Source organism: Littorina saxatilis, linkage group LG7 (genome assembly GCF_037325665.1).
Source record: "Littorina saxatilis isolate snail1 linkage group LG7, US_GU_Lsax_2.0, whole genome shotgun sequence".
In the NCBI taxonomy this organism is placed as follows: Eukaryota; Metazoa; Mollusca; class Gastropoda; order Littorinimorpha; family Littorinidae; genus Littorina; species Littorina saxatilis.
Genome location: NC_090251.1, coordinates 37,482,015 through 37,501,906, shown reverse-complemented (window position 1 = coordinate 37,501,906; position 19,892 = coordinate 37,482,015). Strand labels below are relative to the sequence as shown.

At 39.6% G+C, this 19,892-nt stretch overlaps 3 protein-coding genes across 7 annotated transcripts in view; 1 reads left to right on the top strand and 2 right to left on the bottom strand.

Moving 5' to 3' along the window:
* Positions 1–1,169, bottom strand: part of LOC138971367 (arylsulfatase B-like) — a 17,249-nt gene extending 16,080 nt beyond the window's left edge. Inside the window, exon 1 of the mRNA XM_070344095.1 lies at positions 842–1,169. Within this exon, the coding sequence (XP_070200196.1) occupies positions 842–953 (112 nt within the window). The 5' untranslated portion in view covers positions 954–1,169. The remainder of the gene's footprint in view (positions 1–841) is intronic.
* Positions 1,170–2,269: 1,100 nt separating this feature from the next.
* LOC138971356 (sodium channel modifier 1-like) lies at positions 2,270–11,933 on the bottom strand. Its single transcript, XM_070344079.1, has 7 exons — positions 11,779–11,933; positions 11,523–11,593; positions 9,491–9,579; positions 8,767–8,867; positions 4,201–4,374; positions 2,846–3,405; positions 2,270–2,528 (listed from the first exon to the last, which is right to left on the bottom strand). Exons 1-7 carry the CDS (start codon positions 11,917–11,919, stop codon positions 2,438–2,440), a joined length of 1,227 nt encoding a protein of 408 aa, XP_070200180.1. The 5' UTR covers positions 11,920–11,933; the 3' UTR covers positions 2,270–2,437.
* LOC138971355 (CCR4-NOT transcription complex subunit 4-like) overlaps positions 11,924–19,892 on the top strand; it is a 22,115-nt gene continuing 14,146 nt past the window's right edge. For 3 of the 5 annotated variants that reach the window (XM_070344078.1, XM_070344077.1, XM_070344074.1), the window contains exons 1-9: positions 11,924–12,007; positions 13,982–14,067; positions 15,142–15,210; positions 16,165–16,230; positions 16,881–16,927; positions 17,296–17,533; positions 18,551–18,715; positions 19,037–19,104; positions 19,458–19,553. In XM_070344078.1, coding sequence (XP_070200179.1) covers positions 14,041–14,067; positions 15,142–15,210; positions 16,165–16,230; positions 16,881–16,927; positions 17,296–17,533; positions 18,551–18,715; positions 19,037–19,104; positions 19,458–19,553 — 776 coding nt within the window. In that variant the 5' untranslated portion in view covers positions 11,924–12,007; positions 13,982–14,040. Of the gene's footprint in view, positions 12,114–13,981; positions 14,068–15,141; positions 15,211–16,164; positions 16,231–16,880; positions 16,928–17,295; positions 17,534–18,550; positions 18,716–19,036; positions 19,105–19,457; positions 19,554–19,892 lie in introns of all 5 variants that reach the window. The other 2 variants (XM_070344075.1, XM_070344076.1) reach the window with 2 other exon arrangements.

The window sequence follows — 19,892 nt, the reverse complement described above, 5'->3', positions numbered from 1 at the left end:
TAAAAATATCGTACACCTGGCATGGGAACTGTTAAACTGATTGCTCGTGTTGAGGTGAAGTAATTTATTCGTTATTTATTTGTCAGGGGAGTAACATTTTTGTACGAAATGTTTACTCGGAACTCACTTGTCTTGGGGAGTACTTCTCTCGTGCAATGGGGGAGTGCTTTTCTCGATCGTAAAGGGAGTAACTTTTTCATACGAAATGTTTACTCCGGAGTAAAAATCTCGTGGGAGTAATTTTCTCGTGTTACACCGGTGTAGGCTACAACCTACGCCTATACCTATTCCAACACTGCCCCGCTGACGCCACCCGCTTTCTCCACCTCTTCCATTGATCCAGTGTCAAGCTACCGTGTTTTTGACACTGCGCGAATAAGTTATGTTTATCACGCCCATCTTACTTTCATTTTGCGGTCGATCTGTCCTTGTTTACAACTTGAAAACACACGTAGAGAGAGACGCATTGACGCTTTGGAAGTTCGGCCTAAGTGCCTTTAGACTACAGCCTTTTCAACATGAGAAAATAAAAGCGAAACGAGATCACGATAACATATGATTGTGTATACATAACCGAATAGCATAGTATGTTGTGTGACATCATGTGTTCATTTGCCGAGGGTAGCTAGGCTGAGATGGAGAGGGAGATAGACTGGGAGAGAGACTGGGAGAGAGAGAGAGAGAGAGAGAGAGAGAGACACACACACACACACACACAAATAGATAGACAGACTGAGACGGACAGAGGCACAAATACAAATTGTAGCAACAATCACTGCGATTCTGTTGATAACCTACGCCACACTGAAATGCTTTCACGCTCTACAATCAACATGCTTACCCAAGTCATCCGCGACGACAAAAATAATGTGGGGCGGTTTTCCTCCATGACATGAAGGTGGACAAAAGCAGACGACACCCACGAACACTACCAACTGCGGAAACACGTTCATTGTATGTCTGAAACAACCTGAGACGTATTGTGAAATGCAAAAACTTGCTTAAACTCGGCTTGCTCGACGCGATATCAAACAGCAACGGTTCACTGGCACACAATTGAAAACGTCCCAATGTACAGGCCTTGACTGAAATTACTGCCAACAAGTTTTGAGGTTGTGTGCAGCAAGCTTTTTATGAGAGTTGACGCGCGCTGCAAACAAAATATCAATTCTTATGCACTGTTTGCGGAACTGAAGACACGCCAGGCACTTCGCGGCGTATAATTATAGCAACAATCACAGGCACACGAATGCTGTACTTGTTTGCCACGCTTACTTCCCTATAATTTATTGTTATTTTGTGCTGAACAAATAGCCTGAAGAGTTAGGTTTACCTCTGTGTGTGCGTGTGTGCATGCTAGTGTGTGCATGTGCATGCATTGGCAAGTGCCTTTGTCAGTCAGTGTATGTGTGTGTGTGAGAGAGAGAGAGAGAGAGAGAGAGAGAGAGAGAGAGAGAGAGAGAGAGAGAGAGAGAGTGTGTGTGTGTGTGTGTGCACGAGCCTCTGTGTGCTAAAACATAGCCTACATGTACATTCCTCCCTGTGTAAACGACCATGCCAATCACCACAGGTGTGTCAACGCTGTACAATTATTAACAGCTTCTTAAACACATGCCAAAAATTGAATAATGTGCAGATTGACATAGGTGTCATGCACCAAATTAATTCAGTTCTCACTCCATATGGACAGCAGGCATATTACCGATTTGTATAAATCTCCAGCTGGAAGGATGCTCAGTCTAATGACGTACGACACTGATACATGCGCAGCCTTCCGGAGTAATTATCTACTGATGGTATGATTTAGTCACCAAGACAAACTTTGTTCTCAACGTTTTTGTCAGTTTCTCAGTTGAAGTGACTGATTTTTTTTATGTGACGACATTATTTGCATTATGACGTCTTCTCGAACTTCGTTTCAGTTTGACGGCAGAGATTTTATTTTGGAAGAGAGGGTCAAGACGAGAGGTCTTGGTTAGGTCAGTCAGTTTCATACCTCATTAACCCTACATAAAAGCCTACACAGATCTTTACAAGATGGGTTTCATCGGAAAAAATGTATCGTTTAAGATATATTTTCTCTACCCTGGGGTCAACTTCACATAACTTATAAGCAGCACTAGCACTGCCTGTGTGTGTTCATGTGTGTGTTTGGATTGATCACAGGTACCCGTTATAAATATCTTCAGCACTCTCAAACATAGTTACCCCCCCCCCCCCCCATCCCCCTCTCTCTCCCAGACACAGACACACAAAAATTGTAATTGCTTGATCTTTTATTCAGCTTCAACTTTCAAACCATGGTCATATATCGCATCACACACACACACACACACACACTCACACACACACAAACTTCTCATGTTTTGTAAAACCTCAATTATCACGAAGAGATTCAAGTTCAGGTCATGTGTTACTTCCACTAAACAGAAAATATTCAAGATAAATCAGGTGGTTCCTCATCTGAATCAAACTCTGCTTCTTCATCGCGTATCCATTTTCCATCCCAGTCCCTCTTCCATCCCGACCTGGAAACACAGATACATTTTTCATTAGAAAAAGTCATCTCTACAGAAAATCACTTCAGAGTATCATCATCAATAATTATTGTTGTATGGCTGAGCAAAGACATCAGCGACCGAACCAAACACCTTGAACAGAATTCTTTTTAATCAACCATGTGTAACTTACTTTACAAAAAGTGTAAAGCCAGCATTGGTGGTGATGGTGAGTCTGTTGTGTGTGTGTGTGTGTGTGTGTGTGTGTGTGTGTGTGTGTGTCTGTGTGTGGGCACTCTCAGTTCATCTGCATGGACAGTCACACAACAGGGAATAAGTTTACTTACCCTCCCAGCTGGTGATATTTCTGTGCCAGTGTGTTGTCAGAACTTGTACCTACACTCTTGTCTTTGTCTGCAGTCCTAAGCTTTGTCCCGGACCTTTTAGTCCCACCAAGTTTTTTGTGTTTTAGACTAGAAGACGATCCTTCAACACTTGAGATCTCCCGAGCAAGGGAAGCAACTCCTCCAGATATACAAGATACAGAGTTCTTCCTCTTAGATCCGGAAACCGAAACCTGCTTTTCCTGTGAACCTGCTTGATCTGAATGGCCTGGCAAAGAATGACTGACTGGTAGTTGAGGTCCAGAAGACACTGAGATCACACATGTCTGATTAAATGGTGTAACTGTGTCACGCTGCTCAGAATTAACAGAAACAGCCTGGAAGCAGGTTTCACTTGACACAACAGGTTGAGATGTAGGCAAGTCGTAAGCTGAGCTGGCGGTCATGCTGCCATGGCGATGACTGACGTAGGGTTGAAATGGAAGCTGAGGCCGCTGAGGAGGATGGAAAATGTTCTTGAGCTGCTGGCTGTGTTTGATGGGACCGTCACCTAACGACCCAATCTGAAACATGCACAACAGAAGGTGTTCTTTTGTGGGTGGGGTTTTCTTGTCAGAGGAGCCTCACATTGCATACTACTATGTATACAGTGGACCCCCCCCCTCCCCCCAATATAAGACTTCCCCCTTTTAAAGACCTTCATTTTTCAGATGTTCTGTTCAGAACCTCTGTCAACTTACCTCCATTTTAAGACTCCGTCCTTTTTAAGACCTGCTTTTCTCAGCAAGGTCTTGAAAGGGGCAGTGTTTAATTCCAACCTACAATAACATCGGATTAAACGTGAAACATAATTTACGAAGACAATTATAATCATAAAGAAAAGTTGGGCGGGGATGTAGCTCAGTCGGTAGCGTGCTGGATTTGTATCCAGTTGGCCGCTGTCAGCATGAGTTCGTCCCCACGTTCGGCGAAAGATTTATTTCTCAGAGTCAACTTTGTGTGCAGACTCTCCTCGGTGTCCGAACACCCCCGTGTGTACACGCAAGCACAAGACCAAGTGCGCACGAAAAAGATCCTGTAATCCATGTCAGAGTTCGGTGGGTTATAGAAACACGAAAATACCCAGCATGCTTCCTCCGAAAACAGCGTATGGCTGCCTAAATGGCGGGGTAAAAAACGGTCATACACGTAAAATTCCACTCGTGCAAAAAAAACAACACACGAGTGTACGTGGGAGTTTCAGCCCACGAACGCAGAAGAAGAAGAAGAAGAAGATAAAGAAAAGTTGACCAAAAAAAAAAAAAAAAGGGCTTGAAAGGGGGGTTCCACTGTGTTTCTCTACTAAATCTGCCACTTACCCAAGAATAAGCACCCCCAGAAGATCCCTGATGCTGAGATTCACAAGAAGGAACAGGATTGGAAGGTAGCATATCAAGACGAGGTCTTCTTTCATGTGGCTTCAGTTTCTGTTTCTTCACACGGGGATCATAGGGTTGTGCCGTAGTGATGCTGCCCGTTGAAGTTGATGCTGCCTTAAACGCAAACGCAAAAAATCAACAAAACACAAAACACGATCAAATAATCTTGTGAAAAAAAATATAAAGTAAAGATTGAAAAATGTTCAGTACATAAATTAATAAAGCTTAATTGGTAATATGGCTGTGCTGTAGCGATACTATCCGTTAAAGTTGATGGTGCCAGAAAATAGACCTAAATAAATACAATAACACAGTATCAATTGATCTTGTGAAAAAGAATAACGTATGTCTGGACACATTTTCACTTCATCTGTGAATAAAGCTTTCTCGGTCTTCACACATACATTCAACTAAATGTTCTGCTCTGACCTGTACTTTTGGTGAATACATTGCTTTTTATATTTAGTCAAGTTTTGACTAAATATTTTAACGTAGAGGGGGGAATCGAGACGAGGGTCGTGGTGTATGTGTGTGTGTGTGTGTGTGTGTGTGTGTGTGTGTGTGTGTGTGTGTCTGTCTGTCTGTCTGTGTGTGTGTGTAGAGCGATTCAGACCAAACTACTGGACCGATCTTTATGAAATTTTACATGAGAGTTCCTGGGATTGATATCCCCGAACGTTTTTTTCATTTTTTTGATAAATGTCTTTGATGACGTCATATCCGGCTTTTCGTGAAAGTTGAGGCGGCACTGTCACGCTCTCATTTTTCAACCAAATTGGTTGAAATTTTGGTCAAGTAATCTTCGACGAAGCCCGGACTTTGGTATTGCATTTCAGCTTGGTGGCTTAAAAATTGATTAATGACTTTGGTCATTAAAAATCGGAAAATTGTAAAAAAAAATAAAAATTTATAAAACGATTCAAATTTACATTCATCTTATTCTCCATCATTTTCTGATTCCAAAAACATATAAATATGTTATATTTGGATTAAAAACAAGCTCTGAAAATTAAATATATAAAAATTATTATCAAAATTAAATTGTCGAAATCAATTTAAAAACACTTTCATCTTATTCCTTGTCGGTTCCTGATTCCAAAAACATATAGATATGATATGTTTGGATTAAAAACACGCTCAGAAAGTTAAAACAAAGAGAGGTACAGAAAAGCGTGCTATCCTTCTTAGCGCAACTACTACCCCGCTCTTCTTGTCAATTTCACTGCCTTTGCCATGAGCGGTGGACTGACGATGCTACGAGTATACGGTCTTGCTGAAAAATGGCATTGCGTTCAGTTTCATTCTGTGAGTTCGACAGCTACTTGACTAAATGTTGTATTTTCGCCTTACGCGACTTGTTTGTTTGTTTACTCCGATGTTGTTTCTTCTTTTTGTTATGGATTCTTTACGGCATACTTCATGTTACTGAGTCACTGTCATTGATTTTTTGACTGCAGATTTGTTTTCCTCCTGCCTAGCCAATTTCAGAAAGGTTATTTTGTTAAAAGAGTTGATTTCAGTGCTCACAAAATCACTCATTCCATAATGGCAAGCAGTAGGAACAATTCGAAGCATGCAATGATTTGTTTTGTTTGTTTGCTTAACGCCCAGCCGACCACGAAGGGCCATATCAGGGCGGTGCTGCTTTGACATATAACGTGCGCCACACACAAGACAGAAGTTGCAGCACAGGCTTCATGGCTCACCCAGTCACATTATTCTGACACCAGACCAACCAGTCCTAGCACTAACCCCATAATGCCAGACGCCAGGCGGAGCAGCCACTAGATTGCCAATTTTAAAGTCTTAGGTATGACCCGGCCGGGGTTCGAACCCACGACTTCCCGATCACGGGGCGGACGCCTTACCACTTGGCCAACCGTGCCGCTAAGCATGCAATGATAACACTACACTGACAAAATCTGTCAACCAAGACATTTAAGCCCCTAGGTTTGAATGGTTACCAATTTTGTTTTAAGAATAAAGTGTACCCCTAAAAAAAGCTAATAAAACAACGAAAGTTTCTGGTTACTTGACCAACCCTATTTTTTTCCCTCCTGATTTTATGACCCTCCAAAAACAACAAGAGGCGAAGCCTTCAAGGCTCACGTAAGAAATCGACAAACAGTAACACAAACTCAATCACTCCGTCACACATACACACACACACACACACACACACAGTAAGCATAGGTGAAACTGTGCAAGAAAGCGAGACACTGGATCTGCCAACTAGTCTCGGCCCGCTCACAATAACAATGACCGAGACTTTCAGTAATTCCTTCGCGTGACGTCTAACCCTCTTACGTCATAATGTGACGTCTTCAAATGTTAAAGTTTCTATCACACACGTCAAACACTTTTGACCGAGACGTAATCTTCTTATGCGAGCTTTATCCATAGACTCGGAAATGTTAAAGTTTCTATCACACACACACACACACGCACGCACGCACGCACAGACAGAAAAAAGTTAGCATCGCATGGGCTACACTTACGTGAGCCAAAAAGTGAGAAGTTTAAAAAAAACAAGTCGCGTAAAGGCGAAAATACAACATTTAGTCAAGTAGCTGTCGAACTCACAGAATGAAACTGAACGCAATGCAATTTTTCAGCAAGACCGTATGTACTCGTAGCATCGTCAGTCCACCGCTCATGCTCATGGCAAAGGCAGTGAAATTGACAAGAAGAGCGGTTTAGTAGTTGCGCTGAGAAGGATAGCACGCTTTTCTGTACCTCTCTTCGTTTTAACTTTCTGAGCGTGTTTTTAATCCAAACATATCATATCTATATGTTTTTGGAATCAGGAACCGACAAGGAATAAGATGAAAGTGTTTTTAAATTGATTTGAAAAATTTAATTTTGATAATAATTTTTATATTTTTAATTTTCAGAGCTTGTTTTTAATCCAAATATAACATATTTATATGTTTTTGGAATCAGCAAATGATGGAGAATAAGATAAACGTAAATTTGGATCGTTTTATAAAAAATATTTTTTTTTTTACAATTTTCAGATTTTTAATGACCAAAGTCATCAATTAATTTTTAAGCCACCACGCTGAAATGCAATACCGAAGTCCGGGCTTCGTCGAAGACTACTTGACCAAAATTTCAACCAATTTGGTTGAAAAATGAGAGCGTGACAGTGCCGCCTCAACTTTTACAAAAAGCCGGATATGACGTCATAAACGACATGTATTGAAAAAAAGAAAACAAGAAGGGCAAAGCCCATACGACTCACATGCTTTACACATTTTTCCTACCAAAATACATGTGACCTTGACCCAAGGTCAAGGTCATCCAAGGTCATGCAACACAAAGCTGTTAATTCAAGACATAGGAAGTACAATGGTGCTTATTGGCTCTTTCTACCATGAGATATGGTCACTTTTAGTGGTTCACTACCTTATTTTGGTCACATTTCATAAGGGTCAAAGTGACCTTGACCTTGATCATATGTGACCAAATGTGTCTCATGATGAAAGCATAACATGTGCACCACATAATTTTTAAGTTTGAAACAGTTATCTTCCATAGTTCAGGGTCAAGGTCACTTCAAAATATGTATACAATCCAACTTTGAAGAGCTCCTGTGACCTTGACCTTGAAGCAAGGTAAACCAAACTGGTATCAAAAGATGGGGCTTACTTTGCCCTATATATCATATATAGGTGAGGTATTGAATCTCAAAAACTTCAGAGAAAATGGGAAAAATGGGAAAAATAGCTGTTTTTTAGGCAACATTTATGGCCCCTGCGACCTTGACCTTGAAGCAAGGTCAAGATGCTATGTATGTTTTTTGGGGCCTTGTCATCATACACCATCTTGCCAAATTTGGTACTGATAGACTGAATAGTGTCCAAGAAATATCCAACGTTAAAGTTTTCCGGACGGACGGACGGACGTCCGGACAGACGTCCGGACGGACGACTCGGGTGAGTACATAGACTCACTTTTGCTTCGCATGTGAGTCAAAAATGTCCAGGGATATCATTCCCAGGAACTCTCATGTCAAATTTCATAAAGATCGGTCCAGTAGTTTGGTCTGAATTGCTCTACACGCACGCACGCACACACACACATACACCACGACCCTCGTTTCGATTCCCCCTCTATGTTAAAACATTTAGTCAAAACTTGACTAAATGTAAAAAGGAAAGAATCTTGATATGCAGACTGCAAAAGGGAAGCTATCCTTCTCCTACCTACTAAGTAAGGGGACACAACTGGCACCGGTACCAGCCATGGAGGAGCCTTTTTGTGTCTGCATCAGTTTGAATTTTTAGTGGACAATCTGCTCTGGCTTGAGTCTACTTCAGAAAGTTGTGAGTAACATGCATCACTGAAATAATAATAATAATACACAAAATACAGTTAGCTGTGCCCTCATTATTGGAGGCAGGTCACCGAGATTTGTTTTTTTCCTTCAAAGATTTGGTAAAGTCCAGAAAATTACTTGTCAATCCTTGTTAAAAAGAACTACACCATGACTTCTGCCAGCACCTGTTTAATGTTGGTGGTTCCATCCTTCACGTACTGCTCATGTTTTCTCTTGAGAACCAATGCCCGCAGCTCCTTCTTCTTCCGCAGAAATTCTGCTTCACCTGTAACACATCACAGGAACCATTCTGAGCTGCAGTTAGTGACGGGCACACTTAAAACAGCCATGTGAGCCTGTTTTTTTCATAAGAATAATTATCCCATTCAGAAAACAAGAAAAGCAAACAGTAGGACTCACTGATTTAGAAGATTACTCAGGTAAACAAAACAAAAACACAACAGAAACTAGTTTGGGTACATTCTTGATCATCACATTTTTGTAAGCCTATCCCTGACTTCTTCAGGATGGCAATTACTCATGAAAGTCGCAAAACTGTACGGTGACTTCTCAAATTACTAGAGGTGAAAGAGGCTGTTGTGAATAGGCAGTAGAAGAAATACATGTTACTCGCAACTTTCTGAAGTAGACTCAACCCAGAGCAGATTGTCCACTAAAAATTCAAACTGATGCAGACAAGCATACATACATACTAACATCTTTTTTCACATTGTAATCAATCATAAACTTGCATGTGCTTATAACAATAACTTCAAAGACAACGTCATACAAAATAGCCACATTTCAAGACCTGCCACTGTAACTGCGAAAGGCAGCCTTTATGATTCATTCGGAATATTGTATGACAATATAATATGTTTACCATTTTTAACAGATAAATTATCATACCCGCAGCATGCTTTTTGCCTTGACGATGGACCATGAGCATGTTGACTGTGTCAAATATGGGATTGTGATTGCACACCAGGCAGGCAAATCTGCAAATGAAGTAAAAATGCTGGCATTTACCAGATGAAAGCAGGCTTGTGTGTGTCAGGGAATGTATATATATATATCTGTAAGAATGGATGTGTTTGGTGTGTCACAGCTATTTAAAACTGTAAATATAACAAGACTTACGTGCTGTATATATTCCCATACCCCTAACGCTTTTTGGAGACACTGGGTCCTAACCCAAACCAACAAAATCCTGCAGTGACAGTGTGTAGAAAAGATGTGAAATTTTTTAACAAACTTTTATCATCATCACTCTTACCCATCCCGTCATCCTCCCTTCGTCCTCCCTTTTACCAGCCTCTTAAGTGTATCATCAACTTGCGTCCCAAAAAGCACAGGAGCTTGTATCCAATCGCCGGTCGATCATTATTTACTCCTTATTCCATATATTTACTCCTTATTCCATACAGTCTCCTTACTACTACTATTTACTACTAATGAATAGTAGTAGTAAGGGTAAGCATGCAGCAGTAAATAATAAGCATGCAGGAGTAAATAATTATTGACCGGTGGTTGGATACAAGCTCCTGTGCCTAAAAGGTAAATTTCCTGTGAAAACATTAAGGTCTCCCTAGTTAGTAATGAAAGCAGTAAACAGAAATAATAGTTTTAGACCTTAGCTAAAAGTAAAAGAAAATTTTAAAAATGTCATTTAATGACTTGTGTGTACCGTACTTTTCGGACTATAAGGTGCTGCCGTGTATAGGGCGCACCCCCTACTTTTAAAAATAAAACTGAAAAAATCCTAGAATAAGGCGATGTCATGGATAAGGCGATGGTGTCGTGCATAAGGCGACGGCATAAAAGAAAAAAAAGAAAGAAAAAAAATTAGGAAAAACATTGTACGTAGGAAAAAAAACAAAAAACAACATAAATGATCATACAGGGCGACCGCTCAAAATCGGCACGAAAGTTTCAAACAGAAAGTCAGGGAAGAAGATCAGCGGTACCTCAATCGTCACTCGTTGTCGTTGTCACTCTCACTCCCAGAAAATCCAGAGATCTGATTTCAAGTTCACAGTGCTCGTGAAACCTATTTTATCCGAGAATAAGGCGACGTCATGTATAAGGCGACCCCACGATTTTAAGTGAGAAAAAAAAAGTATCGCCTTATAGTCCGAAAAGTACGGTAATTGGATTTTTGGCTCTCAGGATGTCAACATGTACACTATGTTTTCTCAGGTTCAAATGCTGTATGCTTCATTTCTCAAGTAACCACAATTGTTCCTTGCTTGTTTTATTAAGGAAATACTATCAGTCTTATTGACTTCATGAATAAGAAACTTGCCACAGCTGTATTAAGCAACGTCCAGAAATAGTCCAGCAGTAATTCCTGAGGAAAAATATATGTCGCTGTCATAGACAATCACTTCCAAATGGCGGGGCAAAAACGGTCTACAGGTAAGAACCCACTCGTGACACCTAAAAAATAATGTGCAAACTGATATTTTGAGTTTAGTTGCAATGAATGAACCCTAATAACGACATGCAGCAAATCCTGGTGCGCCGCTTTGTTGTTAATTATTGACATGGTACGTGTGACGATTCATTACTCTATATCAATATGACCACTCGATCAGCAGTTTATGGCAGTCTTGTATATAGGGTACAAGATCTCTTTTTTCACCAGGAATTACCCCCGGGCGCATTCCCTGTATGCAGGAAAAACGCCTACAGAAACTCAACATACAGAAAATGCACCCATTTTGGGTCGAATTGACCCCTTCGATCTGCACAAATTATATGCCAATAAGCCATGAAATTGGCCTAGAAGAGCATGAACATTTTGTTAGGCTTTGGAAGAGAGGGTACGTGAGAGCAGGGACATACATTTTATGTCTCTGACCCTGAGACTGAGGCAGTGAGGGCTCCAGCGTTTCACTTTCAGGAATAATCGTTTATTCTAATGTCATAATCACTCTACCGTCCATTGCACAAGAGTTTCGCTTCATCTTCTGGGATGTCTTCAGCAAATAGCTCCTTAATGCGGCGTCTCTGGAGAAAAAAAAGTCAGAAGTCAGTGTGACATAGTGATAGTTATTCTAAATCAGCAGTGTAAGTCTTTGAAATCAGTAAATATTTTGTGTGCGACATTGGCTGAAGTATACAAATTAGTGGTCCTGATTGCATATTTTATATTTTAATAAGTAAACAGATATTACTTACTGCGATATACTTACTCTGAGGTTATCAAGCAAGTTTTTGTCGTTGCCTTCTCTTTTAAACGACATGATAAGTACGCAACAATGTGTCATCAAAGCTCTTAAACTTTCGCTTTGAAACCAACGTCGCGCGAGAGAGACCGAGATTATCTCATACATCCGGGTGCTACGGAGTTGGCATGCGCAAAGGTTCTGTGTCATCGCAGAGTTCGTATCAGGAACAAGTATCGGCGAAAATTTCCTCAGAGTAAGGGAAACAGCCGTTAATATCAGCCATTTTGTTTTAGTTTTATTTGTTAACTGTCGTGCTGGATCCTAACTGTGAATAGGCCAAGGTTGGTTGTGTTTGAAAGGTAATGAGTCACTAAATCGTCGCCCTTGGTGTGCCAGTCCGACATAACAGTAAATACGGGGTCAAATAACTTGGAGATATTTTTCATTCTGGACAGGTGCCAAGGGTAACATTTGTTTTTAACAAATTAAACATTTGTATATTTTGAAACAGTTCATCACAGAACTTCACGAGTGGTAGTGATTGCGGTATTTGACGCCGTTAAAGACAGACCCTCTTGTTTCCTGACGATGCATTATCGACGTGTTTGCAAGGTGGGAGGGGTTGGGTGATGTTTTTTATCACCAGCAGCTTGCACTTTTTGACGCAAATGTTGCTTCTTATTCACCTGTTATCTTCCATGGATTTTGTTTGATACAACAACAGATACACCAGTTCTTTGTTTACAAATGAATGTTGTTACAGACACACAACGTCACAAGTGGTGTCTTGTTGGGGCAGGAGTGTTGACTCATGACTGATTGCTTTTGTTTCCTCTCTCAATCACATGTTAATCTTGAGAGAAGCAGATTTGATAATGTTAACATGGGTGGGAGTTCCTCCGTCTCAGACGGATTTCCGTCTCAGAGAAATTTTGACAATTTTTTTTGTTTTTTGTTTTTTTTGCGCCCTCATTGATAGTCATCTCATACTGTGTTATGCCAAATGGACTGATAGTGCACTTTTTGTTGTTTCTAATGCTTGCCAGGTCCCTAAAATTTTTAGTTTTTGTTACTTTTTGTATCTCCAACAAGGTTCTTATTTATCAGAATTAAACTCAGGAGAGGCCAGAGAAACCCTTTTAAATTCATAAAATTCGTTTTCGGCCGGGGGCCTTCGCCCCCCTGGACCCCCCACCAGGGCGCTGCCCCTGGACCCCGCCGGGGCCTTGGCGGCCCCTGGACCCCGGCCTTAAAAAAAGTTCAGTCTTGGAACAATTTTGGGCTCCCACCCATGTGTTAATCTGTTGGTTTAAAAAGAGTCAAGCATTTTTGCGTTCATTAAATGCTGTGCATGATCTTTGCACATGCAGTCAGAACATATTTCAGAAAGATGGGACACTGAACAGGCATACTGATACAGTGATAGTAATACTATTGGCAATAGCACTGATAATGATAGTGATACTCTCTGTATACAACTAGAAGTCTTCAGGATTGACTTGAAGGTCTTTCACGTGTGTGTTTTTTATGGATTCTTCCCAAATTGTTGGTATGTCATTAAAATAATCAAGTTTTTATTAGGCCAGGTGTCAGACTTCAGTTATTTGGACATGAGTTTTGAAGTCACTTGTTGTTTTGGCAAGGAATTGATTGAGTGACAGGTTAATCTTTTGAAAGGACAGTCAAGCTGTGTGCAAACTGGCAGTTTGGTTACAAAGTTGCTGACTGCTTTTATGGTCAATCAGTATATATATATATATAATAATGGCATTTTCTGTTCCAAATTTAACTAGATATCTGATCTTGTCTCAGAGTTAAGTACTTGAAACACTAGTGTGTACATAATGTGCTGAGCAGGTGTGATGAGGTCCTGCTGACAGCCATGACACTTGTCATTTTCCCTTAAGTACCACCAATTGATACAATAACAAACCTGTTTAATTAAATGTGTATTTGTCTGGTTACATGAATTTTTTTTAAATTTTCTTTTCTCAGAAAGTGTTTGGTAGTAAAGTAAACATATTCAGTGTTTTCAAAATGAAAAGGAGTTGAAACGAAGTTAACAAATGTGCTCATGCAAGCCAGCAAGGTTTTCTTGCCTTGCAGGTGCAGGTTGGAAAGGCTGATGTAGATCACTTTGTCACCTTTGATTTGTTCAGATATAATGTTGTTAATACTTAATTCCATTGTCAAAATCAGAATTATTAGAAAAAGTGTTTTGTTTCAGGAATCTGGTGACTGGTCATTGCTCTTGTCAATCTGAGAACACGTGAAGATAATTTCAACATGTCTGTTGGAGATGACCCTGCCGAGGTAAGACGAAAATGTGATGTTCTAATGACAATGTCAATTCACAGTTGGGGCTGTCTGGGCTCACATGACAATATAAGAAGTGTGATCAAGAAGAAGTACAGTGGTACTGGTAGGCCACCTCCCAATGAAAAACACCTTCTGTTATCCCTTTGTCTATTAATATCATCTTGACAAAATATACTTGTCATGACAGGCCACCTGCCATGTACTGCTGAAGGGACGCTTTGGGCTGGTCCCAAGGGAGTCCTTGTAATTTATCGCAGGTACTGCTGTATCAATTACAGTGTTTGGCCATTTGGAGGGGTGTTCGATGGAGGATTTTTTCTTTTTCACAAATGTCATTTAACTGGTGTGCATGGTTCATGGGATAAGTTTATTATGTATGTTCCCTATTTAGTTTTTTAGTTTTTTTAAGGCTATATTTTTTAGCCATCGGTTAAGCTATTTCAGCTTATTCGGTAAGTTTTTTTGTAGGAATATGATTATGAGTCAATCTTTTCCCCCTGACTGCAGAAGACATGAGATTTTTAATTTGTTATTCAATATTCATGTTAGATTATATGAACTAGAGCAGCAGCATACACCTGTTGAAACTTTCTGCAGCCTTGCTAATGCAGCTGTGACAATGTGGCATAGACAAGTCATAACTGTTATTTTCCCTTGACAATCACCATATGGTTTAGACCACATCCTGGAAGACAGTCAAGGTAAAGACCAAAAGAGACAGCATGGAGTTGCTGCAACTCAAGCTTAATTACAATTGTGAAAATTAAATCAGTTGAGAACATGGGATGGAGCCTGATTATTGTTTTCCACCACAGATTGCATCTGGCTGTTTTTGTGGTTCCTTGATAAATGCCTCCATGATGCCTGCTGTATACATTAGGCGTGAACACTTTTGGATGATGTCATTTTCAGAGGTTGCGAAAGAGTCGATCCAATTTATATCAACAAGTGACTCTCCTTTTGCTTCTTCTTTTTCTTTGTTAATTGTGTTTGGATGTAACAACTGTGACTGCAATGGCCAGTGATTGTTCGATTCCTGTTCATTTTGCTGTTTTGTGTTTTTTCCAGTGCCCACTGTGTATGGAACCGCTGGAAATTGATGACATTAATTTCTACCCCTGCACCTGTGGATACCAGGTATGGAACATGTCTGTGGCTGAACATATGTTTTTAGTTTTCAGCACCTACATAAAGTGCAATTGTCCAAAGAGCATCATATGAAATCAAATAAACTCTGAAGGAAACAATTGTTTTAGAAATTGAGAATCCCAATGAAAAGCATTTTCTGAACGTTGTTTCAAAAGTGGAAGAAATAAATAATGGGAGTTTGGCTCCATACTGGTCCCTGTAAGCATTGTTCGATTGCTCAGGCCTGTCATTTGCTTACTTAATAAAAAGAAAATTAATACAAATAAAAAATGTGATAGAATACGAGCTGATTTCTTTGGGTTTGTTTTGTTTTAAATGGTGGTTTTTGAGTCACTTGAGAAAAAGTGACTCTATGTAATCGGTCAGTGTTAGTCTGTCCGGCCGGCCGGCCATCCGGCCGGCCGTCCGTAGACACCACCTTAACGTTGGACTTTTCTCGGAAACTATCAAAGCGATCGGGCTCATATTTTGTTTAGTCGTGACCTCCAATGACCTCTACACTTTAACGATGGTTTCGTTGACCTTTGACCTTTTTCAAGGTCACAGGTCAGCGTCAAAGGAAAAATTAGACATTTTATATCTTTGACAAAGTTCATCGGATGTGATTGAAACTTTGTAGGATTATTCTTTACATCAAAGTATTTACATCTGTAGCCTTTTACGAACGTTATCAGAAAAACAAGGGAGATAACTAGCCTTTTCTGTTCGGCAACACACAACTTAACGTTGGGCTTTTCTCGGAAACTATAAAAGTGACCGGGCTCAAATTTTATGTGAACGTGACTCATTGTGTTGTGAATAGCAATTTCTTCCTGTCCATCTGATGCCTCATATAATATTCAGAACTGCGAAAGTGACTCGATCGAGCGTTTGCTCTTCTTGTTTTATGTATGTTATTGTGAAAATTGATTTTCGTGCTAAAATCTCTTCCCGTATTTGTAGATCTGCAGGTTTTGCTGGCACAGGATCCGGACAGACGAAAATGGATTGTGTCCAGCATGCCGAAAGGTGTGTACTGTTATGCATACATCCCTCAATATTTATCTGTGTGTATATATGTGCATCGCCATATGGTGTGTAAACTTATTGACTTAGAGTTGGGTCGTCAATTCTGTTTCAGGGGATGCATTACTGTTCTGCATAAGCAGGTGTTTACATAAGGCCGACTTAACAAAAATATTTGTGTCCAATGACAAGGTTCCAAATATTTGGTCGGTTACTTTCTTTAAGCTTATTGTTTTTTGTGTGTTTTTTACCCTGGGCATATGGGGTTTTATTGACAGCAATTTGTGCGAGCAATGTCGCTGTTGAAGGGTAGATTTCCATGTTAAGACTACAAAATTGAGTTTTCATATTCATTTACTTTTCTTTCTTTTTTTAAATGTCTGAAAAAAGTTCTACTCCTTGGGTCAGGAGGCAAAAATGGGTTCGTTTGGGGAACCAGAAAGTTTGTGTTTTGTTTAGGCTCTAAAAAATAACTCGAGCATACACATATGGCTTTGCAATTGGCAGGTTTTACAAAGTCTGTTGTAACATTGCTCGCTTGTTCCAATGCCTCTTTTTCTTGGAGAGCGAATTCTGATTACTAATACATGTACACACCAGTTCAGATCAGTGTTTTTTCTTTACGTTCATTACTTTTGTTTGTGTTCCCACAGAATTATCCAGAAGATCCAGCTGAGTTCAAACCATTGACAGATGATGAGTAAGTGCAATTTAGGCTGCTTTGCTGGGTGTGCAAGACAATGCTGTACTTATTGAATTCTTGCTAATCACATAAGATCTTGTGGTCTGAGTGTGATACATGGCTTGTAAACTACTTTTTCACATCAGACTATCAATATAATAAATTTAAATTAAGCTGTGTCAGTCAAAAAGGAATAACAAAAACTAAAAAGACTGGGTTTTATAGCTTATGGGTTGAATTCACCTTGGCACATTCAATCAGTTTTAAATTGATGAAAGAAGGTCACTAATTAATACATTGCTGTATGAATTCTGAATGTTGAAATTAGCAAAGCTTTTAAAAAAAATAAAAAATTCTTATATAAATATGATCGATTCATTTTGCAGAGTTCTGAACATCAAGAAGGAACGGAAGCAGAAGGAATGCCAAAGGAAACAAAAGGCTGCTGAAAATAGGAAACATCTAGCCAACGTGAGGGTTGTGCAGAGGAACCTTGTGTTTGTGGTTGGTTTGTCGCCGCGCCTGGCAGAACCTGAAGTGTTAAAGAAGCACGATTACTTTGGGAAATTCGGAAAGATTCACAAAGTGGTCATCAATCAGAGTACTTCCTACGCTGGTTCCCAGGTAAGCTGCATCATAAACATTGTTGTAACTTTCGGATCATTTATGGTAGGGTCCTTTGTAAGTAAAAAAAAAAAAAAAAAGTAAAGACGGGTTCACACTGACTAGGCTGATCAATGGAATAAGTGGCAGTTAAAAGTTTTGATTTAAACTGTTACATTCAGGCATGGGAGTTGTCCGCCGAAAGGCAAATTTCCGCTGAATTTTTAGTTTTCGTTCCGTCAAAAAAGCAAAAGTGTCCGCCGAAAAAATAAACAGGGGAGGCAAAAATGGTTCTGAAAACTGAACTTAATGGCAAACTTGGAGCTCAGATGACACCAAATTGCACAATTTGGGTTCTCTGGAGAAAAATTTTCGGGGGGGGGGGGGGGGGGGGCATGCCCCGGACCCCCCCTTGTAAGGCTAGGCGCTTCACGTCGTCTACTTTGATATTACTTACAAAATGTCAGCCTTTTTTACTTTTTTCAATTCCCATGCCTGTACATTGTTTGTCTGAACAAGTGGCAGTTAAAAGTTTTGATTTAAACTTTTAGATTGTCATCCTAGAACAAATTAAAGGAAAGGGAGGAAGTTAGCAACCCTTGAAATTCCGAAATAGATTAGCATGTTATCTGATAAGCTGTCATCAACAGACACATTGAATGCATTCATGACATTCCAATGATCTTGAAAAAGCATTCACTTATTCTTGTCTTTATAAAAATGGCATACACAATGTCATCACATTTGTTTTTTGTGTGTTTGCCTGCTTTTGTCTAAATGAAAAAATTGCCGAAACCCTGTAACATAATAATAATAATAATAAAACATTCTTATATAGCGCTGTTCACTGCCGAATGGCAGTCTCATGGCGCTTTACATTAGACATTAAAATTTAACATTTTACACATAAAAAGCTTTCTCGTAAGAAACAAAATACAAGCATTAAAAACAATTCATAGCCTTTGAGGTCACGTAACAAGAAACCATCCCAAGTGTTATTTTCTATAAACCTTTATAACGTGATTTTGACTTTTGCAGGGTCCAAGTGCTAGTGCCTATGTTACATATGTACGTACGGAAGATGCGTTGCGTGCCATCCTTGCTGTTAACAATGTCCATGTGGATGGCAGGACATTGAAAACCTCACTGGGAACAACCAAATATTGCAGTCACTTTCTGCGCAGCTCACAATGCATGAAACCTGTAAGCATGCCTTGGCGTCATCTTTTTATGCTGTTTTCATAGATGTGCCACATCAGAATTTACATTCTAGGATGAAGAGTTTTTGAGTGCGTTTTATCTACCATGCTCTGAATAGTAGCATTAGTACTGCTAAATGTAAAGAAATCTTGGAACAGAATGTATTAAAATAATGGTTCTGTATATCAGACACCACACTTTGCCGTCATTGTGTTTTTGAAGGGTGATGTACAGTAGTGTTACAGTATTTCACGAAGTAAGTTTTCACTGTTGTATGCAATAAACAAATAATCAATTTGTATAATCAGGCTATTCTCTCTTCAGGACTGTATGTATTTGCACGATCTTGGTGAGGAAGCGGCCAGTTTTACGAAAGAGGAAATGCAAATGGGGTGAGATTTTGCAACGGTTCTCTGTCTGAGAGTTCTAACCGTTCTTTAGTTAGTTTCAGCAGCTTAACATTTTGATGTTCCTGTTCTTCTGAACTTTCTTTTATCTGAAGATCTAATCGCAATACCTAACTTTAATCGTGAAGATGTGGCTTCTGACTCTTGAAAAGCTCACATTGAGCTAAATGATGAATCTATGTGCCTTTTTCTGATTTTCCCCATGCATTCATTGTAAGATGTAAAGCTTTGAAATCAGGTTACAGGATGCAAATCCAAGAAACTGTCAACAGGCAAGACAGAGCAGTACCTGCACCTCAAATTGTGTAAACTCATTTGGTGGTGTTTCTTTTTGACAGGAAACATCAAGAGTATGAACAGAAATTGATAGAACAGTTTCTCAACACCCAAAATTCAGCTAACAATCATATTTCGAACAACAAGACGCAATCCAGGTGAGCAACATTTTGACTGATTTAATTTTGAAGTCATGTTTTTATGTGTGCCTTCAATGCTTTATCTTTTCTGTAGGAACAAACACACTGAGTTTTCTGAAGTCAAAGATGTCTGGAAACCGTATTAGGGCATTACATTAATCTTTTGATTTTCTTTTTTCTTCTGTGTCTTCAATTTTCTGTGAATTATTGATCAGTCTGATTCCTCCAGCTTTCACCATTATGTCTTGTTTTCCTTCTTATTCTTAATATAAATGTTTCACAATGTTTTGGCATTTGTTCTTTTAATGGCATAGAAAGTTTGTTTTGCTGACATCGAAAGTAGCTGTCTCCAGTAAT

Excerpts from the sequence above, each read along its gene's own strand:
- LOC138971356 (XM_070344079.1), bottom strand. The coding sequence starts at position 11,919 with ATGTATGAGATAATCTCGGTCTCTCTCGCGCGACGTTGGTTTCAAAGC. Across the intron at positions 9,580-11,522 it reads AAACTCTTGTGCAATGGACG|ATTTGCCTGCCTGGTGTGCA; the intron begins GTAGAGTGATTA and ends CTTCATTTGCAG. Across the intron at positions 2,529-2,845 it reads AAATATCACCAGCTGGGAGG|GTCGGGATGGAAGAGGGACT; the intron begins GTAAGTAAACTT and ends CTGTGTTTCCAG.